Source organism: Mesoplodon densirostris, chromosome 11 (assembly GCF_025265405.1).
Source record: "Mesoplodon densirostris isolate mMesDen1 chromosome 11, mMesDen1 primary haplotype, whole genome shotgun sequence".
Lineage (NCBI taxonomy): Eukaryota > Metazoa > Chordata > Mammalia > Artiodactyla > Ziphiidae > Mesoplodon > Mesoplodon densirostris.
Window position 1 is genome coordinate 64510440 of NC_082671.1, and position 24177 is coordinate 64534616.

The 24177-nt window shown below is 37.9% G+C and overlaps 1 protein-coding gene across 2 annotated transcripts in view; it reads left to right on the forward strand.

Moving 5' to 3' along the window:
• The window catches only part of SMC1B (structural maintenance of chromosomes 1B), an 86934-nt gene that overhangs the window by 23641 nt on the left and 39116 nt on the right, over nt 1–24177 (forward strand). For both annotated transcript variants that reach the window (XM_060111785.1, XM_060111786.1), the window contains exons 5-11: nt 2089–2327; nt 4510–4768; nt 5944–6084; nt 15772–15854; nt 16446–16653; nt 19203–19388; nt 21108–21287. In XM_060111785.1, coding sequence (XP_059967768.1) covers nt 2089–2327; nt 4510–4768; nt 5944–6084; nt 15772–15854; nt 16446–16653; nt 19203–19388; nt 21108–21287 — 1296 coding nt within the window. The remainder of the gene's footprint in view (nt 1–2088; nt 2328–4509; nt 4769–5943; nt 6085–15771; nt 15855–16445; nt 16654–19202; nt 19389–21107; nt 21288–24177) is intronic.

Here is a 24177-nt window from a genome sequence, read left to right on the forward strand (position 1 = left end):
GGCTTCCTGGACCAGGGCTCAAACCCGTGTCCCCTGTCTTAGCAGGCGGATTCCCAACCGCTGCACCACCAGGGAAGTCCCTCTGTGGTAGTTCTTGGTGCCCTTCACAGTGTCTAATGTAGTGCCTTGTATATTGTTGATAACTGTTTGCCTTTAGAGGAATCTTTTTCAAATACAAATCAGATTCTTTCTTTGTCTTGCATAAAACCTCTTCGAGAGTAGTGCTTCCCACTGCACGGAGAATCTAGTCTCCCTTTCCAGCCTGCTGATCTGCCCCTTGTTCACCTCTGAAGCTTTAACTTCCTCTACTCTCCTACCACACTGACCTTTATTATTTATTGGAAACACGCATGCTCCCTTCTATCCTGGAGCTTTTGCTATTTCCTCTCCCTAGATAGTTGTACACCTGATTTTTTACATGGCTGGTACTCTCATTCAAGTTTTCCTAAAAAAGCCATGAACTCAGGCAGGCATTTGCTGTCCACACCCCCAATCTAAATTAGCATCCCTTCCCTGGTACTATTGCATTACTCTTTTTTGTTTCTTTTGTAGCATTTTTTTTTTAAGATTTATTATTTATTTATTTATTTTGGCTGCGCCGGGTCTTAGTTGCGGCATGCAGGATCTTTTTTTTTTTAGCTGTGGCACGTGGACTTCTTAGTTGCAGCATGCATGCAGAATCTAGTTCCCTGACCAGAGATCGAACCTGGGCCCCCTGCATTGGGAGCATGGAGTCTTACCCACTGGACCACCAGGGAAGTCCCTATTTTGTAGCATATTTTGCTGTATGAAATTATCTTGTGTATTATTTGTGTGCTTATTTAATCTCTGACTCCTCTTCTTCCCTCCCTACCCCATTAAAATAACTAGATTATAAACTTAAAAGAGCAGAGACTGTTTCGATCTTGTTTTCTACTATATTTCCAGTACATAGAAGAGGGCTTGGCACAATAGGCAATTAATAAATATTTGAGGAAATAAATGAAAAGTGGATGTGTTCCTTATCAGTGATGTTTCTCTGTTCACATTTTTATATGTATGTGTATGTCCTTGGTTTTGTCAGTAGAAAGGGGTGGTGTTAAGTGAAAGTGAAGCTATAGCATGCATAATATACTCAAGCAGCTTACAGCAGTGTAGAATTGAAGACCTTTAAAAATTATAAGGACAGTTAGGGTAGTCCACCTCCCCAGTTATTTTTTACAACATCCTGGCAGATGGCCATTTACCCAGTACTTGGAATATTTCACTGATTAAGAGCTTTCCTCTTAAGGCAACACTTTCCTTTATTTCTTTATTAATAGCACAAATACTAAAGAAATTCTTCCATCTCACATATAAATTAGAACTTTAAAATAGTCCTATTAGTTCTATTCCTAGAAAAAATTACATCCTATAGAAGGAATTTTACTTGGAATCATTGAATTTAAAGTCTCTAGGGACCTTAAAAGTCATATAACTTCCTTCAGTTTACAAATGAGGAAGCTGATGTCAGACATGCTTGCCAAACTCTGAGGTCAAGACAAAAATGGGACAGGACTCGGTTAGTGGGTGGCCCTTCATGGTTCTTACCACCATACCACTGAGTGCATGAATATAAAATCCTTTACTGGGCTTCCCTGGTGGCGCAGCGGTTAAGAATCCGCCTGCCAGTGCAGGGGACACGGGTTCATTTCCTGGTCCGGGAAGATCCCACGTGCCACGGAGCAACTAAGCCCATGCGCCACAACTTCGGAGCCTGCGCTCTAGAGCCCGTGAGCCTCAACTACTGAAGCCCGCATGCCTAGAGCCTGTGCTCCACAAAAAGAGAAGCCACCGAGATGAGAAACCCGTGCACCACAATGAAGACCCAACTCGGCCAAAAATAAATAAAGAAATTTTAGAAAATAAATAAAGTCCTTTACTGGTTTATTGTAGAAGCATATGTAGAAGCCTTCTCCAAATAATAGTACTTTTGGCAAGAATAACATTTGTTAATGATGTAAATAAAAATTCATTAGAGATCATTTGTTGGCACTCTAGTTGAGTTTATGAAAGGTCAATGTAAAATATACTCCCTTTTAACTGTTGTTGAATTGTACTGTTTTATAGGCAGAACGTTACCAGAGTCTCCTTGAAGAACTGAAAATAAACAAGATACAACTGCAGCTTTTCCAACTGTATCACAATGAGAAAAAAATATCTTTTCTAAACAGTGAGTTAGAGCGTGTGAATAAGGATTTGAGTGTTACAAAAGAGTCTCTTGCTAGTCATGAAAACATAGTTAAAGCCAAGAAGAAGGAACATGGAATGTTAAGCAGACAACTGCAACAAACAGAAAAAGAATTAAAGTGAGTTTTCAAAATAGTTATTAACAGTTGGATTTTATGTAGATTGATAGAAAAAATAAAAATATAAGTGACACTTCGAAAGTTGATCTTTTATATAAACTTTTTTACTTTGGAATACTTTTAGATATACAGAAAAAATTCTAAAGATAGTACAGAGAGTTCCCGTATTCCCCACACTCAATTTCTCTCACTTATAACATCTTATATTTTTAGTATGATACACTTGTCAGGATTAATTAACCAATATTTATACATTATTATTAACTAAAATCCGTACTTTATCCATATTTTTTTAGGTTTTATGTAATGTTCTTTTTCTGATCCAGTATACCATATTATATTTAGTCATCATGTCTTCTTAGGCTCCTCTTGGTTGTGACAGTTTCAGACTTTCCTTGTTTTTGATGTCCTTGACAGTTTTAAGAAGCTTTGGTCAGGTTTTTTGTAGAATGTATCTCAATTAAGATTTGTCTGTTAGTTTTCTCATAATTAGACAGCGTTTATGGGTTTGGGGGAAGAAGACCACAGAGGTAAAATGCCATTATCATCACATTATATCAGGGGTGTCAAATATCATATATGAGGAATTCCCTGGCGGTCCAGTGGTTACGACTCTGCGCTCTCACTGCCGAGGGCCCTGTTCGATCCCTGGTCGGGGAACTAAAATCCCACAAGCTGCATAATGTGGACAATAAATAAATAAATAAAATAAAGTGGCTATACCAAAACTTTAAAAATATATATCATATATGTTATATGACATATCATCTATCTAAGATATCATAGTATCAGCATGACATCATTATTATTATTTTTTGTTTGTTTTGGCTGCACCACGCAGCATATAGGATCTTAGTTCCCCAATCAGGGATCAAACACATGCCCCTGCATTGGGAGTGCAGAGTCTTAACCACTGGACCACCAGGGAAGTCCCATATCGTTATTGATGTTGACCTTTTCTTGCTTATCTGTAACCTCCTATTCCAACAGTAAGAAATCTGGGTTCCACAGTCTCCCATCCATTTGCTTAATTGTTCAGTTCCAGTAATCATGTATGGCAATAACAGAATTATTAACCCATATCCTTGTGGAAAGCAGCTTTATCAACTAGAGTACAAGGCTTATGTACAATCCCTTTTGCTTTTAGTTTTATGGACTCCACTCATTTCCAGAGTTACTTAGGTTAGCACGTTTCCTCCCACCCACTTCAATAAGGTTGTTTCATACATTTGTAATACAGATAGATTCTTCTGTCACATTCTACATTCTGTCTAGGATCCCTCGGCCTCCTAAGTGATTTTTTTTTTAATTTGATACATTAAGATTCACTCCTGGTGCTGTAAATTTCTGTAAGTTTTGACAAATGCATGATGTCACATGTCCACCACTACAGTATCATACAGAGTAGTTTATCACTCTTAAAAAATTCCCCTGGGACTTCCCTGGTGGCGCGGTGGTTAAGAATTGCCTGCCAACGCAGGGGACACAGGTTCGAGCCCTGATCCAGGAAGATCCCACATGCCGCAGAGCAACTAAGCCTGTGAGCCACAACTACTGAGCCTGCTCTCTAGAGCCTGCAAGCCACAACTGCTGGAGCCCGCGTGTCTAGAGCCTGTGCTCTATAACAAAGAGAAGCCACCGCAATTAGAAGCCTGCACACTGCAACAAAGAGTAGCCTCCGCTCACCACAGCTAGAGAAAGCCCATGCACAGCAACAAAGACCCAACGCAGCCAAAAAATAAGTAAATAAATAAATGTATTTAAAAAAAAAATTCCCCTGTGTTTCACCTATTTGGTTCTCCCCCGCCATCTGGTAACCACTGATCTGCTTATAGTCTCTGAAAGTCAATTTTTATTGTTTCTTTTTAAATGTATAATTTTTTTTTTTTTTTTTTTTTTTTGCGGTAGGCGGGCCTCTCACTATTGTGGCCTCTCCCGCTGCGGAGCACAGGCTCCGGATGCACAGGCTCAGCGGCCATGGCTCACGGGCCCAGCCGCTTCACGGCATGTGGGATCTTCCCGGACCGGGGCACGAACCCGCGTCCCCTGCATCGGAAGGCGGGCTCTCAACCACTGCGCCACCAGGGAAGCCCTAAATGTATAATTTGATCAAAAGAACTTCTTCCCTTTATATACTATAAAATTAAATTTCCTTTAAAGCAAACTTTATTTTTCTTTTTAGATCTCTTGAAGCACTTTTAAATCAGAAGAGGCCTCAATACATTAAAGCTAAAGAAAACACTTCTCACCACCTCAAGAAGTTAGATGTGGCTAAGAAATCAATAAAGGACAGTGAAAAACAACGTTCTAAACAGGAAGATGACATAAAGGCCTTAGAGACAGAGCTGGCTGATTTAGATCGTGCATGGAGAAGTTTTGAAAAGCAGATTGAGGAAGAAATTTTACATAAAGGGCGAGACATTGAACTAGAAGCCAGTCAGGTGAAAAAGTTGACGTGGGAAATCATTTGTTTCTATTGTTTCAGCTTCTCTTTTTTTTTTTTTTTTTTGTGGTATGCGGGCCTCTCACTGCCGTGGCCTCCCCCGTTGCGGAGCACAGGCTCCGGACGCGCAGGCTCCGGACGCGCAGGCCCAGCGGCCATGGCTCACGGGCCCAGCTGCTCTGCGGCATATGGGATCCTCCCAGACCGGGGCACGAACCCGTATCCCCTGCATCGGCAGGCGGACTCTCAACCACTTGCGCCACCAGGGAGGCCCTCAGCTTCTCTTTTTAATTAGAAAAAAATTAAAGGATGACCTCTCTTTCTGATATTTTAGGAGGTTTTCCTCAGAATTTAAATTATGAGGATTTAAATTTTTCAGCCTATATGTAGAATCTAAATTTAATCTTTACAGTAGGCTATTTTTCCTTCATAAAATTAGATGGCATTATAACACTTATGAGTTAATTAAAGTCATAGAAAATACTTCAACAAGGTTACATGGTATCATTTTGCAATAAAAGGTAATTAAATTACATTCTTATGTTTTTAAGGTAATTATTTTTTTCCTCATGAATATTGTAAAAACTTAAAAGTCAGATAATACATGGCTTTGAAGAAACATGGTCACTTAATTGACAGAAGGGAAATTGATTCCTTAAGATTATTTAAAATGTTAAGTGATTAATTAATATCCATTTAGTACATAAGATTTAATTATAAGTCAATAGTAGATATCCAAAAATTTATAATTGAGTTTTCAAACATTCCCTCAACTAAATTTGTCATTTATCTTTCATTAACCTTATATCACAATATATATACTAAAATAATTGTGACCGTATAAATAGAAAAATACACAATTTTCTCTGAACTCCTTTCTTTTTTAAGAATTTTAATGAGTTTTAATGCTCTTTCTCTTTTAAGAATTTCTTACAGAGACCTTATAGAGTTGGTTTTGAATACCTTATTGATCTATCTAAACAGTTTTAAATAAGAAGACGTTCATTTTACGTTCATGCTATCTTAGCCAGAGAAAATGGCTAATTATGGTATAATTTATATAAAACATAATTTTGATAAGTTTAATTACCTGCTAATGAAGGATAGCATATAAAGAATTTCCTCTCATGCTTCTTTAAGTGAGTTAGCAATGTTTAAATGCTCTTTATACAGCTGGATCAATACAAAGAACTTAAGGATCAAGTAAGAAAGAAAGTGGCTATAATGACCCAACAATTGGAAAAGCTGAAGTGGGAACAAAAGGCTGATGAAGAAAGACTGGCATTTGAAAAGAGGAGGCATGGGGAAGCTCAGGTACCTTGGTTTGGGCAGTAATGATTTAGAATTATTTTTCATGAAATTTTATTCCCTTTTTTATATTGGTTTTTCAGTATATAAATGGATTTACATCAGAGGTAAGGAATTAATTAAATTTTCTGGATTACCTGTTAGGCTGCTTAGTATTATATCATTTAGGTGCTCTTTCATGGTCTAAGATATAAACAGTGTCTTCATTCATATAGTCAGTAAGCATTTTATGTGCACCTGTATAGTGATAGGTGTGGGCAGATGATATTGTCTGTTCTTACATGTAGGTTAGTCCAGTGAGGTTAGGAGGAGGGTTGATAAAGGAAAAAAGTATCATAATGTAGGTGAAAAGTCATTTGGAAACATTAAGGACATAGCCCAAGAGGAGCTTAATAATCTACATGAGAGGTAATTATCAAGACAGCATTACAGTGTTCTGCCTTAGAGTAAAGCAGACCTGGCTTCCATCCAGTCTTGTCCTGTCACTGACCTATGCTGGTATAAATAAATCATTTCACTTCTCTGAACTTTGATTTCTTAATTTGAACAATGAGTATAGGTATGTCATTTTTTATGGCTGAGTAACATTCCATTGTATATATAATATACCACATCTTTATCCATTCCTCTATTGATGGACACTTAGGTTGCTTCCATATCTTGGCTATTGTAAAAATTACTTCAGTGAACATGGGAGTGCATATATCTTTTTTAATTGTGTTTGTTTTCTTTGCATAAGTATTCAGGAGTGGTATTGCTGGATCATATGGGAGTTCAATTTTTAATTTTGTGAGAAATCTCCATAAGGTTTTCCATAGTGGCTGCACCAATTTACATTCCCACCAGCAGTAGGAGAGTTCACTTTTCTCCACATCCTCGCCAGCACTTGTTATTTGTCTTCTTTGTAATAGCCATTCTGACAGGGGTGAGATGATATCTCATTGTGGTTTTGACTTGCATTTCCTGCTGACTAGTGATGTTGAGCATCTTTTCATGTGCCTGCTGGCTGTCTATATGTCTTCCTTGGAAAAATGTTCAGGTACCCTGCCCATTTTTTAATTAGGTCTTTCTTTTTTTATAAATTTATTTTATTTTATTTATTTTTGGCTGCATTGGGTCTTTGCTGCGTGCAGGCTTTCTCTAGTTGCAGTGAGTGGAGGCTACTCTTCATTGCGGTGCACAGGCTTCTCATTGCAGTGGCTTCTGGTTGCGGAGCATGGGCTCTAGGGATGCGGGCTTCAGTAGTTGTGGCATGTGGGCTCAGTAGTTGTGGCTCATGGGCTCTAGAGTGCAGGCTCAGTAGTTGTGGCACATGGGCTTAGTTGCTCCACAGCACGTGGGATCTTCCTGGACCAGGGAGCGAACCTGTGTCCCCTGCATTGGGAGGCAGATTCTTAACCACTGTGCCACCAGGGAAGTCCAGGTCTTTTTTTTTTATGTGGAGTTGTATGAGTTCTTTCTATGTTTTGAATGTTAACCCCTTATCATATATACTGTTTGCAAACATCTTCTCCCATTCAAAGCTGCTACCTCAGTTTAGGTCACTATAAACTTCCCTCTTAGAACTGCTTTTGCTGCATTCCATAGATTTTGGATCACTGTATTTTCATTTGTCTTGGTGTTTTTGTTAATTTCTTTGATTTCTTCATCAATCCATTGGTTGTCTAGTAGTAATTGTTTAGTCTCCACATATTTGTGTTTTGGGCAGTTTTTTCCTTGTAGTTGATTTCTAGTCTCTGTTGTGGTCAGAAAAGATTCTTGATATGATTTTAGTTTTCTTAAATGTATTGTGACTTGCTTTGTGGCCTAGCATGCAATCTATCCTGGGGAATGTTCTAAGTGCACTTGAAAAGAATGTTTATTTTGCTGTTTGGGGATGAAATGTCATATATATATCTATTAATTTCATCTGATCTAATGTGCTGTTTAAGGCCAGTGTTTCCTTATTGATTTTCTGTCTGGATGGATTGTCCATTGATGTAACTGGAGTGTTGGAAGTCTCTTGTTTTTGTGTATCTGTCAATTTCTCCCTTTATGTCTGTTAATATTTGCTTTATGTATTTAGGTGCTCCTATGTTGGGTGCATATATACTTAAAATTGTTATATCTTCTTGTTGGTTTGATCCCTTTATCATTATATAATAATGTCCATCTTTGTTTTAAAGACTGTTTTGTCTGATATAAGTATTGACACCTCAGCTTTCTTTTTGTTTCCATTTGCATGGAGTACCTTATTCCATCCCCTCACTTTCAGTCTGTGTGTGTCTCTAGATCTGAAGTGAGTCTCCTGTAGGCAGCATATACATTTAAAAAAAATTCATTCAGTAACTCCATATCTTTTGATTGGAGCATTTAGTCCATTTACATTTAAAGTAATTACTGATAGGTATGTACTCATTGCCATTTTGTTCATTGTTTTTGGGTCGCTTTGTAATTATTTTTTTATTCCTTTCATCTTTTGTCCTCTTCCCTTGTGATTTCATAACTATTTTTAGTGTTATATTTGGATTCCTTTCCTCTTTTCTTGTGTGTATCTGTCACAGGCTTTTGGTTTGTGGTTACCATTGAGGTTCATATATAATATATGAACATATTATGTCATATGTAACATGTAATATATATGATTCATAATACATATGATTATTTTGATATCTTAAGTTCCATTGCATTCTAGCAACCTCACATTTTTACTCCCTCTTTAAGTTTAATGGGTTTTTTTTTGTTTGTTTGTTTGTTTTTTGTGGTATGCGGGCCTTTCACTGTTGTGGCCTCTCCCGTTGCGGAGCACAGGCTCCGGACGCGCAGGCTCAGCGGCCATGGCTCACGGGCCCAGCCGCTCTGCGGCATGTGGGATCTTCCTGGACCGGGGCACGAACACGTGTCTCCTTCATCAGCAGGCAGACTCTCAACCACTGCACCACCAGGGAAGCCCAAGTTTAATTTTTTTTTGTTTTTGTTTTAAATAAATAAATACATTTATTTATTTATGGCTGTGTCAGGTCTTCTTCGTTGCTGCGCGTGGGCTTTCTCTAGTTGCGGTGAGTGGGGGCTGCTCTTCATTGCTCTGTACAGGCTTCTGACTGCGGTGGCTTCTCTTGTTGCAGAGCACAGGCTCTAGGCACGTAGGCTTTAGTAGTTGTGGCTCGTGGACTGTAGAGCACAGGCTCAGTAGTTGTGGCGCACAGGCTTAGTTGCTCTGTGGCATGTGGGATCTTCCCAGACCAGGGCTCGAACCTGTGTCCCCTGCATTGGCAGGCAGATTCTTAACCACTGCGCCACCAGGGAAGTCCCAAGTTTAATGCTTTTGACATCATATTTTACATCTTTTTGTTTTGTATATCCTTTAACTAGTTATTGTGGTTACGGATGATTTTACTACTTTTGTCTTTTAACCTTCCTACTAGCTTTATAAGTGGTTTATCTACTAACTTTACTGTAGGTTTGCCTGTACCAGTGAGATTTTTCTTTCCATAATTTTCAGATTTCTAGTTGTGGCCTTTTCTTTTCCATTTTGAAAAGTCCCTTTAACATTTCTTATAAAGCCAGTTCAGTGGTGCTGAGCTTTTAGCTTTTGCTTGTCTGTAAAACTCATTTTCACTCTTTCAAATTTGCATGATAGTCTTGCCTGGTAGAGTTTTGATTGTAGGTTTTTCCCTTTCATCACTTAGAGTATATTGTGCTACTCCCTTCTGGTCTGCAAAATTTCTGCTGAAAAGTCAGCTTATAGTCTTATGGGAGTTTCCTTATACATAACCAGTTGCTTTTCTTTTGCTACTTTTAAGAATCTCTCTTTATCTTTAATTTTTGCCATTTTAATTATACAGTGTGTTGGTATGGATCTCTTTGGGTTCATCTTGTTTAGGACTCTCTGTGCTTCCTGGACCTGGATGTTTGTTTGTTTCCCCTGGTTAGGGAAGTTTTAAGCTATTATTTCTTCAAATAACTTCTCTGCCCCTTTTTCTCTCTCTTCTCTTTCTGGGACCCCTGTAATGCTAATGTTAGTACACTTGATATTGTCCCAGAGGTCTGTTAAACTGCTCATTTTTAAAAATTCTTTTTTCTGTTCTGCTTGGGCAATTTCCAGTACTCTGTCTTCCAGATTGCTGATCTATTCCTCTGTATCATCTAATCTTCTCTTGATTCCTTCTAGTGAACTTTTTTTTTTTAATTTATTTTTGGCTGCATTGGGTCTTCATTACTGCACACGGGCTTTCTCTAGTTGCAGTGAGCAGGGGCTACTCTTCATTGCAGTGTGTGGGCTTCTCATTGCAGTGGCTTCTCTAGGCACATGGGCTTCAGTAGTTACAGCACACGGGCTCAGTAGTTGTGGCACATGGACTCTAGGGCACGTGGGCTTCAGTAGTTGTGGCGCATGGCCTTCGTTGCTCTGCAGCATTTGGGATCTTCCCGGACCTGGGATCTTCCCAGACCAGGGATCAAATCTGTGTCCCCTGCATTGGCAGGTGGATTTTTAACCACTGCACCACCAGGGAAGTCCCCTAGTGAACTTTTTATTTCAGTTATTGTATTCTTAATCTGTTTGGTTCTTTTTTATATTTGCTAATTAACTCTTTGTTGAAATTCTCATTGTTTTTGCCCATTCTTCTCCCTAGTTTGGTGAGCATCTTATGTTGAAATTCTCATGTTTGCCCATTCTTCTGCCTATTTTGGTAAGCATCTTTATGATCATTACCTTGGAGCATCTTTATGGGGTGGATTGCTCCTCCTTATTTCCTTTAGTTCTTTTTCTGAGGTTTTGTCTTTCTATGAAAAAAATTTATTTATTATTTGGTTGTGCTGGGTCTTAGTTGCTGCTTGCAGTCTCCTTAGTTGCAGCTTGCCAGGTCCTTAGTTGCAGCACATGGGCTCCTTAGTTGCAGCACATGGGCTTCTTAGTTGTGGCTTGAGGGCTCCTTAGTTGCAGCACGTGAGCTCCTTAGTTGCGGCACGTGGGCTCCTTTGTTGCAGCAGGCAGGCTCCTTAGTTGCAGCAGGCAGGCTCCTTAGTTACGGCATGTGAACTCTTGGTTGCGGCATGCACGTGGGATCTAGTTTCCTGACCAGGGATCGAACCCGGGCCCCCTGCATTGGGAGCGCGGAGTCTTAACCATTGCACCACCAGGGGAGTCCCCTGAGGTTTTGTCTTAATCCTTTATTTGGAACATATTCCCCTGTCCTCTCATTTTACCTAATTCTCTGTATGTATTTCTATGTTTTAGGTAGGTTGTTTTTGCTTCCTAATCTTAGAGAAGTAGCCTTACGTAGGAAATGTCCTATGAGGCCCAGCAGCACACTTCCCTCTGGTGCCCCCTGTGTGGGCTGCATGCACCCTTCTGTTGGCAGGGAGGTAACTACTTGGGCATGCTGGTAGGTGGGGCAGGCCCCTGGCCCTGTTGGCTGCAAGGCCCTACTTTGTGCAGTGGTTGTGGCTGTTGGAGGGTGAGATAGGCTTCCATGTGGTTGGCTGTGCGGCCTAAAGGGCGCAGAGCTGCTACTGGCCCACTAATAGGTGAGGCCAGGTCTTGCATGGCTAGCTGCACAGCCTGGGAGGGCCCAGGGCTGCTGCTGACTGCTGGTGGGTGGGGCCTGGACTCTACATGACCAGTGCAGGCCTGCTGGTGGGTGGTTTTAGGCTAGAGGGAGGATTCCAAAACAGTGCTTGCCAGCACTGGTGTCATCACAATAGAATGAGCTCCCCCAGATGGCTGCCACCAGCATATGTGTCCCCAGGAAGAATCCCAGTTGCCTCCTGCCTCTCCAGGAGGTTCTCCAAGATCAGCAAGTGGATCTGACCCAGGCTGCTTTCAAACTACCGCCTCTGTGCTGGGACTTAGAGCATATGAGATTTTGCATGTGCCCTTTAAGAGCAGAGTCTCTGTTTCCCACAGTCCTCTGGCTCTCTGGTATGTAAACCCTGCTCATTTTCAAAGCCAGATGTTCCGGGGGCTCACCCTCCTGGTGCAGAACCCCCGGGCTGGGGAGCCCAATGTGGGGCTCTGACCCCTTGCTCTTTGGGGAGAACCTCTACGATCGTCATATTTCTTCTGTTAATGAGTCCCCAACCTGGTGGTATTGGTCCTGACTGTACCATGTTTCTGCCCTGCTCACCTGTCTCGTGGTTCCTTCTTTATATCTTTTTTTGTGGCAAATCTTTTCTGATAGTCTTCAGGTTTTTCTCATAGTTACTCTATAAGTAGTTGTAATTTTGGTATGCTCATGGAAGGAGGTGAATTCAGGGTTTTCCTACTCCTCCACCTTGGCCATACCCTCTGTATTCTTATAGCTTTAAATACCATCTGTTGTTGACTCCCAAGTTTGTATTTCTAGCTCACAACCTCATATATCCAGCTGCTTCCTCGTCATCTTCATTCTGGGTATTGAATAGATATCTTAAACTTGAGTCCCAAACTGAACTTCTGCTCACACCCAAATGCACCCCAAACACAGTCTTTCCAATCTCTGATGATGACAGATCAGTCTTACTTGTTGATGAGGTCAAAAATCTTGGAGTCCATCTTTGACTCTTTTAGGAAACTGTGTTGGCTCCACCTTCAAAGTATACCAAAAATCTTACCACTTCTCTCCATTTCTATTGCCACCACCATGGTCCAAGCCAACATCTTTTTGTTTTTTGTTTAGATCAGTGTAGTAGCCTGAAAGTTTTCTCTCTTGTGTCTCCTTCATAATAGTCTCAGCACAGCAGCCAAAGTGATGCTTTTAATATCTAAATCAGATCATGAAACTTGCTCTTTTTGAAGTCCTCTAGTGACTTCCCCTTGCACATAAAGTTTAAGTCAAAGTCCTTGAGTGCCCTACATAGACTTAACCTGATTTGCTTGCCCCTTCCACTTCAATTTACCTCTTAAACTTCCTGTTTTTCTATTCTCCCTCTCATTCTCTGTGGTCTAGCTGTAATGGCCTCCTGGAATATATCAGACATGTTTCTGCCTTAGGGCCTTTGCACTGGCTGTTCCTCTGCTTGGAACATGCTTTCCCTACATTTCTTAATTTTTAACACTCTCATGTCCTGTAAGTCTTTGCTCAAATGTTGCCTTCTCAATGAGGCCTACTACCCTGACTACCCTATTTAAAATTGTAGTCCCCAGTGCACTTCTGCTCCCGTTACCCTAGCTCTGTTTTTCCCAGTGTTTATCTCCTAACATACTGTTTAATTTGCATATTGTTTGTCTACTGTCCCTCTCTAGAATGTAAACTGCACAAGAGCAGGGATGTTTGTTTTGTTCACTGGTACATCTCAAGCACCTAGAATAGTTCCTGATCTAGAGCAGATAATAAGTATTTGTTGGATTAATGAATTTTACAAATGAAGGTATCAAGGCACGAGATAGTTAACTTGACTGAACTAGTAAGTGGAGGAACTGGGATTTGATTCTAAACACTTTGTCTCCAGAATGAACCTTCTTAATCCTACACTGTATGCCTCTCATTGTAGTCTCTTTGTGAGTTGGCAGATGAAAATACAAACAAATATGAAGGGTACTATATGATAATATACTTATATATTGATAATCATATGAGTAGAAGAGAGGACATTTTGTGGAAGGAGAAAAATGTATAACATATCAGTAATTACTTTTAAAACACTGGTATAATTTGTATCACATTATAAAATTATACACTGATTTCTGCAAATACACTGATTTCTCATTGCACATTTTTACCTCTGTGCATGCTGATTTTGGAAAAACCTACTCATCATTACATGTTCAATTCAATAGTTATCCACACCACAAAGTCTTCCCTGGTTTGCCTTTTCTCCCCACCCCACCAAAAAAAAACCTGAAAAATCGTTTCTTCCTCATCTAATCACCCATTGTTCTTAATCTGTTTCTGTCTAAGGGCTTTTATCAGATTGGAGGAAAAGTACAGTTAATGGTATAGCTCTACTAGGCTGGAAGCTTTTTAAAGACAGGATTCGTAATAGTGTCCTATTGTAAGTCCCACGTACTTGGTAGATGTCGGTAAGTGTTGATTGAATCTCTGTTGTCTTTTGAATAGAAAAACAGTGACAGAACAAATAACATATCAGTGTGGAAAGAGATGAAAAAATCTGTACTCATACTTGGTTTCCCACAGGACTGGTGGTTCCCAGGTGGAAAGGGCTATAACTTTCCACAGATCCAAGATCACTAGGGGCTGGGCAGGGGTTGGTTTTTCTAGACAACTAGCATGATCAGCTGGCATCTTGAATCCAGAATGCCTGGTGTCAAGGCAGTCTGATTATCCCCCATGACGTGTCCAACGGAGCATCCAGGCCCTGACACAAGCCCTGGGACTGGCCAGAGTAAAGGCAGAGGCAGGTGTTTCCAGTTGACTAAACTTGGTCCTTGATGTTAGCTAATCTTGTTCCTGTCTCTTTGCATGGAATTCTTCTTTTTAAATTTTATTTATTTATTTTTGGCTGCACTGGGTCTTCATTGCTGCATGCAGGCTTTCTGTAGTTGTGGTGAGTGGGGGCAACTCTTTGTTGCGGTGCACGGACTTCTTATTGCGGTGGCTTCTCTTGTTGCGGAACACGGGCTCTAGGCGTGTGGGCTCAGTAGTTGTGGCACGTGGGCTCTAGAGCGCAGGCTCAGTAGTTGTGGCACAAGGGCTTAGTTGCTCCGCGGCATGTGGGATATTCCCAGACCAGGGCTTGAACCCGTGTCCCCTGCATTGGCAAGCGGATTCTTAACCACTGGACCACCAGGGAAGCCTGAATGGAATTCTTAAGTGAGATAACAGAATTTCAATATGGGGACTCTAATTTCAAAATGTGAGAGTCCCTGGAGAAAAGGAATTGTATCTTAATCATTTTTATAGCTGTTGGCACCTAGCATAGTAGATGTTTGTTCAGTGAATTTCTGTGATAAATGAGTAAAATGAGATCATTAACTTCATGGTATATTTTATCCTTTACCACTTGAAAACTGGTATTTCTTCTCTTTTTTGCTGTTGTATACTGAAAAAGAATTGTGTTTTTTACTTTTGTGCACTCCTGGTTTTAGATCACTTAGTAATGGAGTAAGACAGATTAATCTTGCTATAACGCACAGGATGAATTAGACAGGAAGAATGTTAAAGATAAGAAACGAATTGGAGACGACCACAGTCCCTGGACTTAGTGATAAGGTGAATGGAGCAAGACTTGTGAAATCCTCCTTCCACAAGCCTATAGTTGCCTCATAGATTCCTATACAATTATAGTACTGAGCCACTCTGTTGGAATTACTTATTTGTCTGTTTCTCCCACCAAACCTTAGTCCTTGAGAGCAGGGACTCTGTCTTGTTCACATTATTATATCTGTAGTTCCTAGCACATGGTAGCCAGTGAATAAATATTTATTGAATAAGTTAGTTTGAGAGAGAGATAAGAACTGTATATAGATATTTGAAAATAATCCCCCTGGGGTTTGAAGTTACCAAAGTAAACTTGCTGGAGATCAGTTATCTCCAGCCAGGACATAAATGATGGAGCCAGGATTTGAACCCTGAGTCTTGAAACCTCAAAGCTCTGTACCATATTGCCTTTTCAAAGTTAAAATGTGCTCTTATAAGAATTTTCATATGGTTATATATATTTCACATTTAGAACAATGTATGCTGTTATAGTAAGTTCTGGGCATATAGTGAAAAGTAATCAATTTTGTTTGGATTTGCTGTAATTGATTTCAGATTTCATTTCCTATTTTAGGAAAATCTAAAACAAATAAAAGAACAAATAGAAGATCATAAAAAGCGAATAGAGAAGTTGGAGGAGTATACAAAAACATGCATGTAAGTATAGTAAAAACAAATTCCTTGCAGCTTTCTTGTATCTCAGGGGTCTCAATATTTGTGGTATAGTCATCAGATGAATGCTTCCACTATCATGATGTTCTTGGTCCTCCATTTTTTTTTATTTCATTGTAGATAATTAAAAATTATCCTTGACCACTAAGGTTTAAGTTTTGAAAATATAAATGTTTAACAGTGGTGAAACTTAAAACTCTCTTTTGATATCAATATTTTATAATAAAAGTATGTCATGAAAGCTAGCACCACCTAAGTATTCTACCACGAAGTAATTTCTTTTTAATTGGCATTTGCTTACCATTAAGCTTATGATGATTGCTCTGGTTATAGTGACCTATCCTTTCTTTTTCAGAATCCAGAAATATGTATCTTTTGGATCAAGAAAGAATGATTAAAATATCTTTTGCCCATGTTTGGTGCTAAGTTTATTATATTGTATTTTTCATCGTTTAAAATTGATAGAGCATTATTCCATTCCCCTGCAATGCCAGACTAGAGTATACTGTATCTTGTAATTCCTAAATTTGGGGTTTTCTTTTTGCTGTATAATATATTATTGTTACTGTTGTGTAGGAATTGCTTGAAAGAGAAAAAACAGCAAGAGGAAACTCTAGTGGATGAAATTGAAAAAACAAAATCAAGAATGTCTGAAGTTAATGAAGAGCTGAATCTTATTAGAAGTGAACTGCAGAATGCTGGAATTGATAGCCATGAGGGAAAACGTCAGCAAAAGAGAGCAGAGGTTCTGGAACACCTTAAAAGACTTTACCCAGATTCTGTGGTAATTGAAATAAAAAGGCTAAGCTTTCTTATTTGGGATTAAAAATTTGCCATTAATAGGAAGTAATATTATTTCAGAAATCTATAAGATTGTGTTTTATTATTTATATTTAAAACATAATAGTAAATAACTGAGGTAAAATGTAAATAACTCCCAGTAATGTCTATAGATAAGTAATTATTGGGGAGAAACATTGACATGAACACATTACCCAGAAAGTCCAGGTATGGCCAACATCCCCAAAGGACACAGGTGCATGAAATAGTCTGTTGCCCATAGACACATGTCCTCAAACCTCATTTTCTTCATGATTTCAGTTTTTTTAAAATACGTTTTTCAGTAGACATTGTTGGCATACTTTTGAAACGATGAATTTTTATTCTCCAAATGTGACTGCTATCCAGTATTACTAGTGTATTTCATTAGCCCCAGTACAGCAATATCTACTAACCTGTTGCTTGGGGAGTCAGCCTCACAGAATTGTTTCCTTCGGAATTGGGGTCTGGCATCTCACTCTCTTGTCACTGACACCAGTGTACCCTGTGTTAACCGCTTGCACTCTTTGGAAACACCTGTCCATTGGCCTGCATGGTACTATGTTGGTTTTCCTCCTGTCTCTCTGGCCTCCCATCTTCATTTCCTTTACAGCATCCTTTTTGCCTTTCTGACTTTTAAGTGTTAGTCTTAACTTCTAGACAATGATGGAGGAATAAGGCTGGGTCACAGAATTCTTCCCCTAATACCAAGGAAAATGACAAAAACTAGTGAGAAACTAGTTCAACAACCAAAAGAGGAAGGGGCTCATACATCATGCTATAACCTTCAGAAAATGGTAATAGTCCAGAATTTCTTTAAAAAGATTGAAGTATAGCATTGCTTGTTCTTAATTCTGCAGAAGGCAAACTGATAAATCAATTCATTCCTGAGAATTCTCATTTATTATCCCTTAATCTAGAAAGAAGCAAACTCATATGTTTGTTTCCTTTAGAGTAAAAATTATCACTAAAATAGAATCAGAGAACATGGACCTCTGCTTCTCTTAGATGGAAGTGAAGGCTCTAGGGCTCCTTGTTAAATTGAGAAGCCAAATCAAAACCCTCTCCTCAAAAATGGGATTTGTTCTCTTCCCCCAAGGAGAGAAACCTTGGTATGGGATATTAATTAAAAACTGAGAAGAAAGAACAAAACTCAGGTATTCAAATAAAGCATATGCACAGCCTTAGCACAGCTCTCTTACCCCTGCCACCTAAGCCCTTAGATGATGGGAAATAGATCAGAAAATACTTAGAATATAGAACAGAAAATACTTGGTCCATCATCTGTTGTTCAGAGGAGATAAACATCTCAATTTTAGGTGAGACAATCAAAAAAATTATCCGTCACAGAAAATAAAAGGTTTGCCCAGAGCTGCCCACATTAAATATAGGGAAGGTGAAGAGATCGATATGGCAGCTATAGGTACATATAATAATAAAAAGAAAGAATAATTTAAAAGGCTTTTAGAAGTCAAAGAGCCTTGTGGAAGAAGGTTACAGGACAAAATCCCCTGTAAGTGTTCTGTGCTGTGGACAATTTAATAAGAACTTGAATTCATAAAATCAGATTCAAATATGAGCTAAAATAAAATAAAAAGAAAAATGTAGAGCTAAGGAAACAAATCAAGAACAAACATTACTGAACTAATAATAAATTGCAAATAACAAGGAATGGATTACATAGCTGAAAATCAAATTACTGACCTAGAAGTAAGGCTTGAGTTAATCATAGGTAAATTGAGAAGAACAAAGACCAAGGTAATAAATATTAAAGACAATGATGATCTATCATGAAGAAATTGGTATTTCGAAGTAGAACCTAACATTGAAGAAAGAGTCTAAAGATGTAAAATTGAATCTGCAGACATTCTAGGGAGGATTGGTACAGGACGGTTGGCATTGTGACATTTAATAGGCTTTTTGAACTTCAGTCTGATTCTTGACCAGTCTTCAGATCCCCAGAAACACTTCTCCGTGGGAAGCCTTCCCTGGCTTCTCAGGTCACCCTCATCCCTGATACATATTCTCAGAGCTCTCTGTGCCTAATCACAGTGTCTGTTATCACTCTACTTTGTACATGCATGTAATTATTATTTATATCTTCCTTCCCTACTTCTGAAAGCTCTGTGAGGTCAGAGAGGATCTGCTTTATTCAGGCATGTTTACCCAGTTTGTGGCTCAGTGCCTTCATGTAGTAGGTGCCTCAACAGTTTCTTATTTAATAAATAAGGGAATGAATGAATACTATTTAATTGCTAGCTTTGTAAAATATTTTAATACCTTGGTATGACTAATCCCTCCTTATTACTCTTTTGTTGAATGAAGTGTGACACACCTAAATGGATATTTCATAATGAAATTTATTTCCATTTGAATGAGACTGTTAAATTATCATGTTTATAATTTTAGAAAATTAGTTTTTGGTCTATGCTGCTTTGTTACATTAGAAAACAATGAATTATATGTTCCTCATTAATGTATTTGTTTTTCTCTCCTTTTTTGAAACCTGCTAAGTTTGGAAGACTGCTTGACCTGTGTCATCCTATCCATAAGAAATACCAGCTGGCTGTTACTAAACTTTTTGGTCGGTACATGGTTGCCATTGTTGTAGCCTCTGAAAAGGTAGCAAAAGATTGTATTCGATTTCTGAAGGAGGAAAGAGCTGAACCTGAGACATTCCTTGCTTTAGATTACCTTGATGTAAGCAATTTATAATCCTTAGTATTTAGTAGTGATAAAATTCTGTCTTTTAAAGTGTGTCTTTATTGCCTGAGACTATGGTAGTGATTGAAAAAATCATAAGTTGGATGCCAGTTAGTCATTCATTCAGATGGCTGGTGTTAATGTATTGGCAGGCAAAGAATAGTATCAAGTGGATGCTATCTTTCTTGCCTTCATATCATTTCTTCCTAATCTAGTTTTGCCATAATTTACCCTGGTGATTTCAAGGACATTGCTCTAGCAGTGCACCAATCTGCCTACTAGCCAGCAATTTATTTTGTCCTATAGCAAAGTATAGGAGATGGATAAGACATATGTTCTGTCGGTGAAATACCAACCCAGAGTCTCAGTTGTAAATATGTGGTCCAGTAAATATACATGTCAGCTCTTGGTGTGGAGCAAGCCAAATTTTGAGCCTTGAAGTATGTATTGAAAGGCCTTAGAGCATCCAAAGTTTAAATTCCTGAGGCCGGAACTCCGTCATTATCACAGCTGATATCCTTCAGTGATCTTTTCATTGCTTAATAAAGAAAATGTTCTACTTGGTCCAGCTTTCAAGTCCCTGAACTGCAGGTGGTGTGCATAGTGGTTAGGAGCACATGCCCTAGAGTTGGACTGACCTGAGTTTGAATGGCAGCCCTCCTTCTAATTAGTTCTCACTGATTTGTCCTTAACTTTTCTGAGTGTCAGTTTCATCATCTGTGAAGTGGAGGAATTAGTCCTTACCTTATTGGACTATTGCAAGGAATCACTACATGTAGTACACCTAGCACAGTGCCTGGCACAGAGGAGGGGCTCAGCAAATGCTAACTGGGTATTAACGGTTCAGACTTGGCCTTTTGTAGTTTCACACTTTTGTTTATACCTTCTGCCCACTAAAACTATTTAACCTAGTTCATCTGCCTGTTAAAATTCTGTTTTATGTATTTCATGCTTAAGATTTTTTTCAAGGCACACTCATTTTTTAAAAATATAATACAGAAGTGTATCAAATATAAAGGAAATACTCCTACCTCATCTCAGTGCTCAGTTCCTTTATCACAACTATTTTAGATTGCTTCCATCCATACAAATTTATATAAATATATGCTCCAAATATATGTGAGTGTATATATATATATATGTGTGTGTATATATACATATATATATACACACACATATTTTGGTTGTATATAGGGTTTTCCCTTTGTTTTGTTTTACAAAAATGAAATTATACTTGCTGTTTTTCAGTAATATATTGCAGACGTCTTTTGATCTCTTTATTGACCCAACTTAAAAGTCATGTCAAAGAAGGTGTAAAAGCTTTCCTGATCGTTTAAGCCTAAAATGATTTTCTGAGTTCCATGCTATTGGGCCACTCTTTTGAAAGTATGTAAATGGGTATTATCTCCCACTACATTTTATGATTTTGAGAGCATGAAGAGCTTCTCATCTATTGCTTTATCCCAACTAGTTAGTGACAGAGTTGAATCTAGAAATTTTATCTTCTGGCTTTTGATGAGGTGTACTTTTAATAAATATTACCCGAACCAAAGGTGGGATATTGTTCATCAGGTTCTTGTCAAACTTGTATTGTGTATCAGTGCATACTACTAATTTGCTTTCATGCTTCTGTATGTTCTTTGAAAAAGAATGTACGGAGTGTTTGGTTTTTATTTTAATATACCTAATATATCAAGTATATTTTAAACCTTTTAGATCAAACCAATCAATGAAAGATTACGGGAGATTAAAGGCTGTAAAATGGTGATTGATGTCATAAAGACTCAGTTTCCTCAGCTGAAGAAAGTAATTCAGTTTGTGTGTGGAAATGGCCTTGTCTGTGAGACTGTGGAAGAAGCAAGGCATATTGCCTTCAATGGACCTGAAAGACGGAAAGTAAGAGGCTTAGATTGTACTTTCGGATGATTTGAAGCAGTATTTATAAGACTAACATATTACACACACAAATATCTATATATGCTTTCATATGTTCTCTTATGTAGGGGAAACTAAAAATAGAACCTAAGATGTTAATGGCTTCAGTAGTTTTTATAATGTTGAAGTTTTCAAAAAATTAATTTCTCTAATACTTCCCCAAATCATAAATCATATTTTGGAAGTTAGATTTATTGTAGTGAGAGCCTAAAGCTGTTAATTTTTTTTACTCTATATACAATAAATGTCCCTGTCGAATCTCAGATTTTCCCTGTACTTACATATATAATACGTGTGTTTCTGAATACCAGAAAAGATTTTAGGTGCTTATTTTACATTCTGGGTTAATTCTTCCATAGCTCAATGGAGATATTAACTGTCCTTTTACACATTCAAGGTTTTAACACATTTTGAAGTTGTAGAAATAGCACAATTGAAATGAGGTTACTAGATACCAGTCTCTCAGGGGAATAATTCTGGTTTTAAAAATATTGTTTTACTCTCAATTGAAATAGAGTTTGTATTTAGTTAAGCAGTGTTAAATTCTTCAAATTATCTGACATAGTTTTTTTTAAAACTACATGTGTGATGAAATGTAACAATGCCTAAGGGCATAAACTATGGAATAAGACCAGTGATACTACTTAGTAATTAATTATGTGACTTTAGGCAAGTTTCTAAACCTCTAATTTTAGTTTGTTCATCTAAATTTGGGGAAATAATAGTACTTATTTCATAGAGTTATAGGATTAAAATAAGTAATAACATGCAAAATTCTTTTATAGTGCCTAGAAAATAGCTCTCAAAAAGTGATAATCATTTTTTATTTACTAGCCATTTTACACATTTGATCTGGAATGTCCAGAATCACAAATTAACATGAAGTGGGGGGGTTTGGGCTATTCTTATGAAAGATAGGAATTTCCAGTATTAAATGTATTGACTTGTCTAATATGATTAACTTCTCATACGTTTTAGTAGTTGTATCTATAATTATCTTAATGATAATGTGATCACTGTCTTAGTAATCACTGTCATTGATTTCTACATATTAAATTTAAGCAGGTGTAATAAGTGAGCTACTACAGTATCTTCCTTATTTTGCTACCTAATTAACTATGGTAAAATTGATTTTTGTATATTTGTAAAATGTATTTTATAAAATTGATTTTTGAAGATTTGTGTGGTCAATTTAAAGAAGTCACATGAAAATAAATAAGATTGTGTTTAACACTTCCTTCATTCAACATATATTTATGGTTTATATCTTGTCCACAGTAACATGCCTTACCCCTTTAGGCTGTATTTTGTTCTTATCGTTATTTCAAAATTTTAATCAGGTTTATTTGTCATATTTTTACATTAAGTACATTCCAGGGACTCTTATCTTCTTCCTATTACTATTATTCCACTTGAAGAATATTCTCTGTGTTTTAGGATGCATAAAACATTTGGATAGGGAGTTCCCTGGTGGTCCAGGGGTTACGATTCTGTTCTTCCACTGCCAGGGTGGGGAGGGGGTGGCGCGGCTTAGATCCCTGGTCAGGTAACTAAGCTCCTGCATGCCATGTGTGTGGCTAAAAAAACGACAAGAAAAAACCCAAATATGGGAAATGCCCATTAAAACTACACTGAAATACTATTTTCATCTGTGAGATTGATCAACATAAAAACGTTTGATAACACTTTATGGGGAAAGAGACCCTTGCATTCACTGCTGTGGGCGTGTGAATTTGTACCAGCTCTGTGAAGGGCAATTCTAGCAGTTGTACTTCTTCAGAACGTTACATACACATGTATATGAAATGATATATATAAAGAGTTATTCATCGAACCACTGTATATAGCAAGCAAAATTGGAAACAATTTGCACAAGACTATGTTCAATAAAATTATAATACGTTCATAGAATGGGGCACTATGCAACCTTAAATAAGAATGAAGCTCTTTATATACAAGTGTCAGACAATCTCCAAGATATATTCAGTTTTAAAAAAAGTAATAAGTAGACTAGAGTGTAGTATGTTACCATTTATGTAAAAAATGGGGAAAGGAGATATATGTGTGTGTTTGTTTATGCAAAAATATTTCTGGAAGAATACTTAAGAAATTGACAGCATCGATTACCTCTGGGGAGGATAACTGGGTGGTGGGGTCTAGCAATGCCAGGGAGATTTTTTACTCTTTACTCTTATATCTTTTGGATTTTGAACTACATGAATATTTTACCCATTCATAAATAAAAGCAAAAGTTAAAGTATATTCTTTTCCATATCAGTGAAAGGCAACTTAAAAAATATGTATAATCTACATAACACAAAAATTATAGAGGATCTACTTGTAACACTGAAACAGTATCTCTTGAAATAGTTGAAGTTGGTTCAGTGGAATGATTGGTTAGCCCTCAGGGCAAATTTTTAATGCCAAAAAATTTCTCCTTTTCCTAAGCCATGTTCTCTGGAACTTTTATTTAATGCTATTTAAAAATTCCTCCAACTCCTTATTTTATATAAGATCCCTGTTGTGCCAGCCGTGGTATTTTTTCAGGAATGCAACCTCCAAAGTAGGCATAGGATTACTGCACTGAGCAACCATTGTAAGCTATAAGTTAAGGAATTTGCAGGCTGGAAATAGAAATTATAGTCCTTCCAGAATAGGAATTTGATTGTAAATCAAATGTAAATAGGTTATTTGATACTAAATTTACTTTTAGAAGAAGTAAATTATTTTAATAAACCTAGAAACTATCAAAAAAACCCCTATAATTCTATGAATTGTTGCCCATTGCATTTTTAGAATTGAAGGAGGTCTATAACATGGTGGTTATTGAGAATATGGACATTAAAAAAAA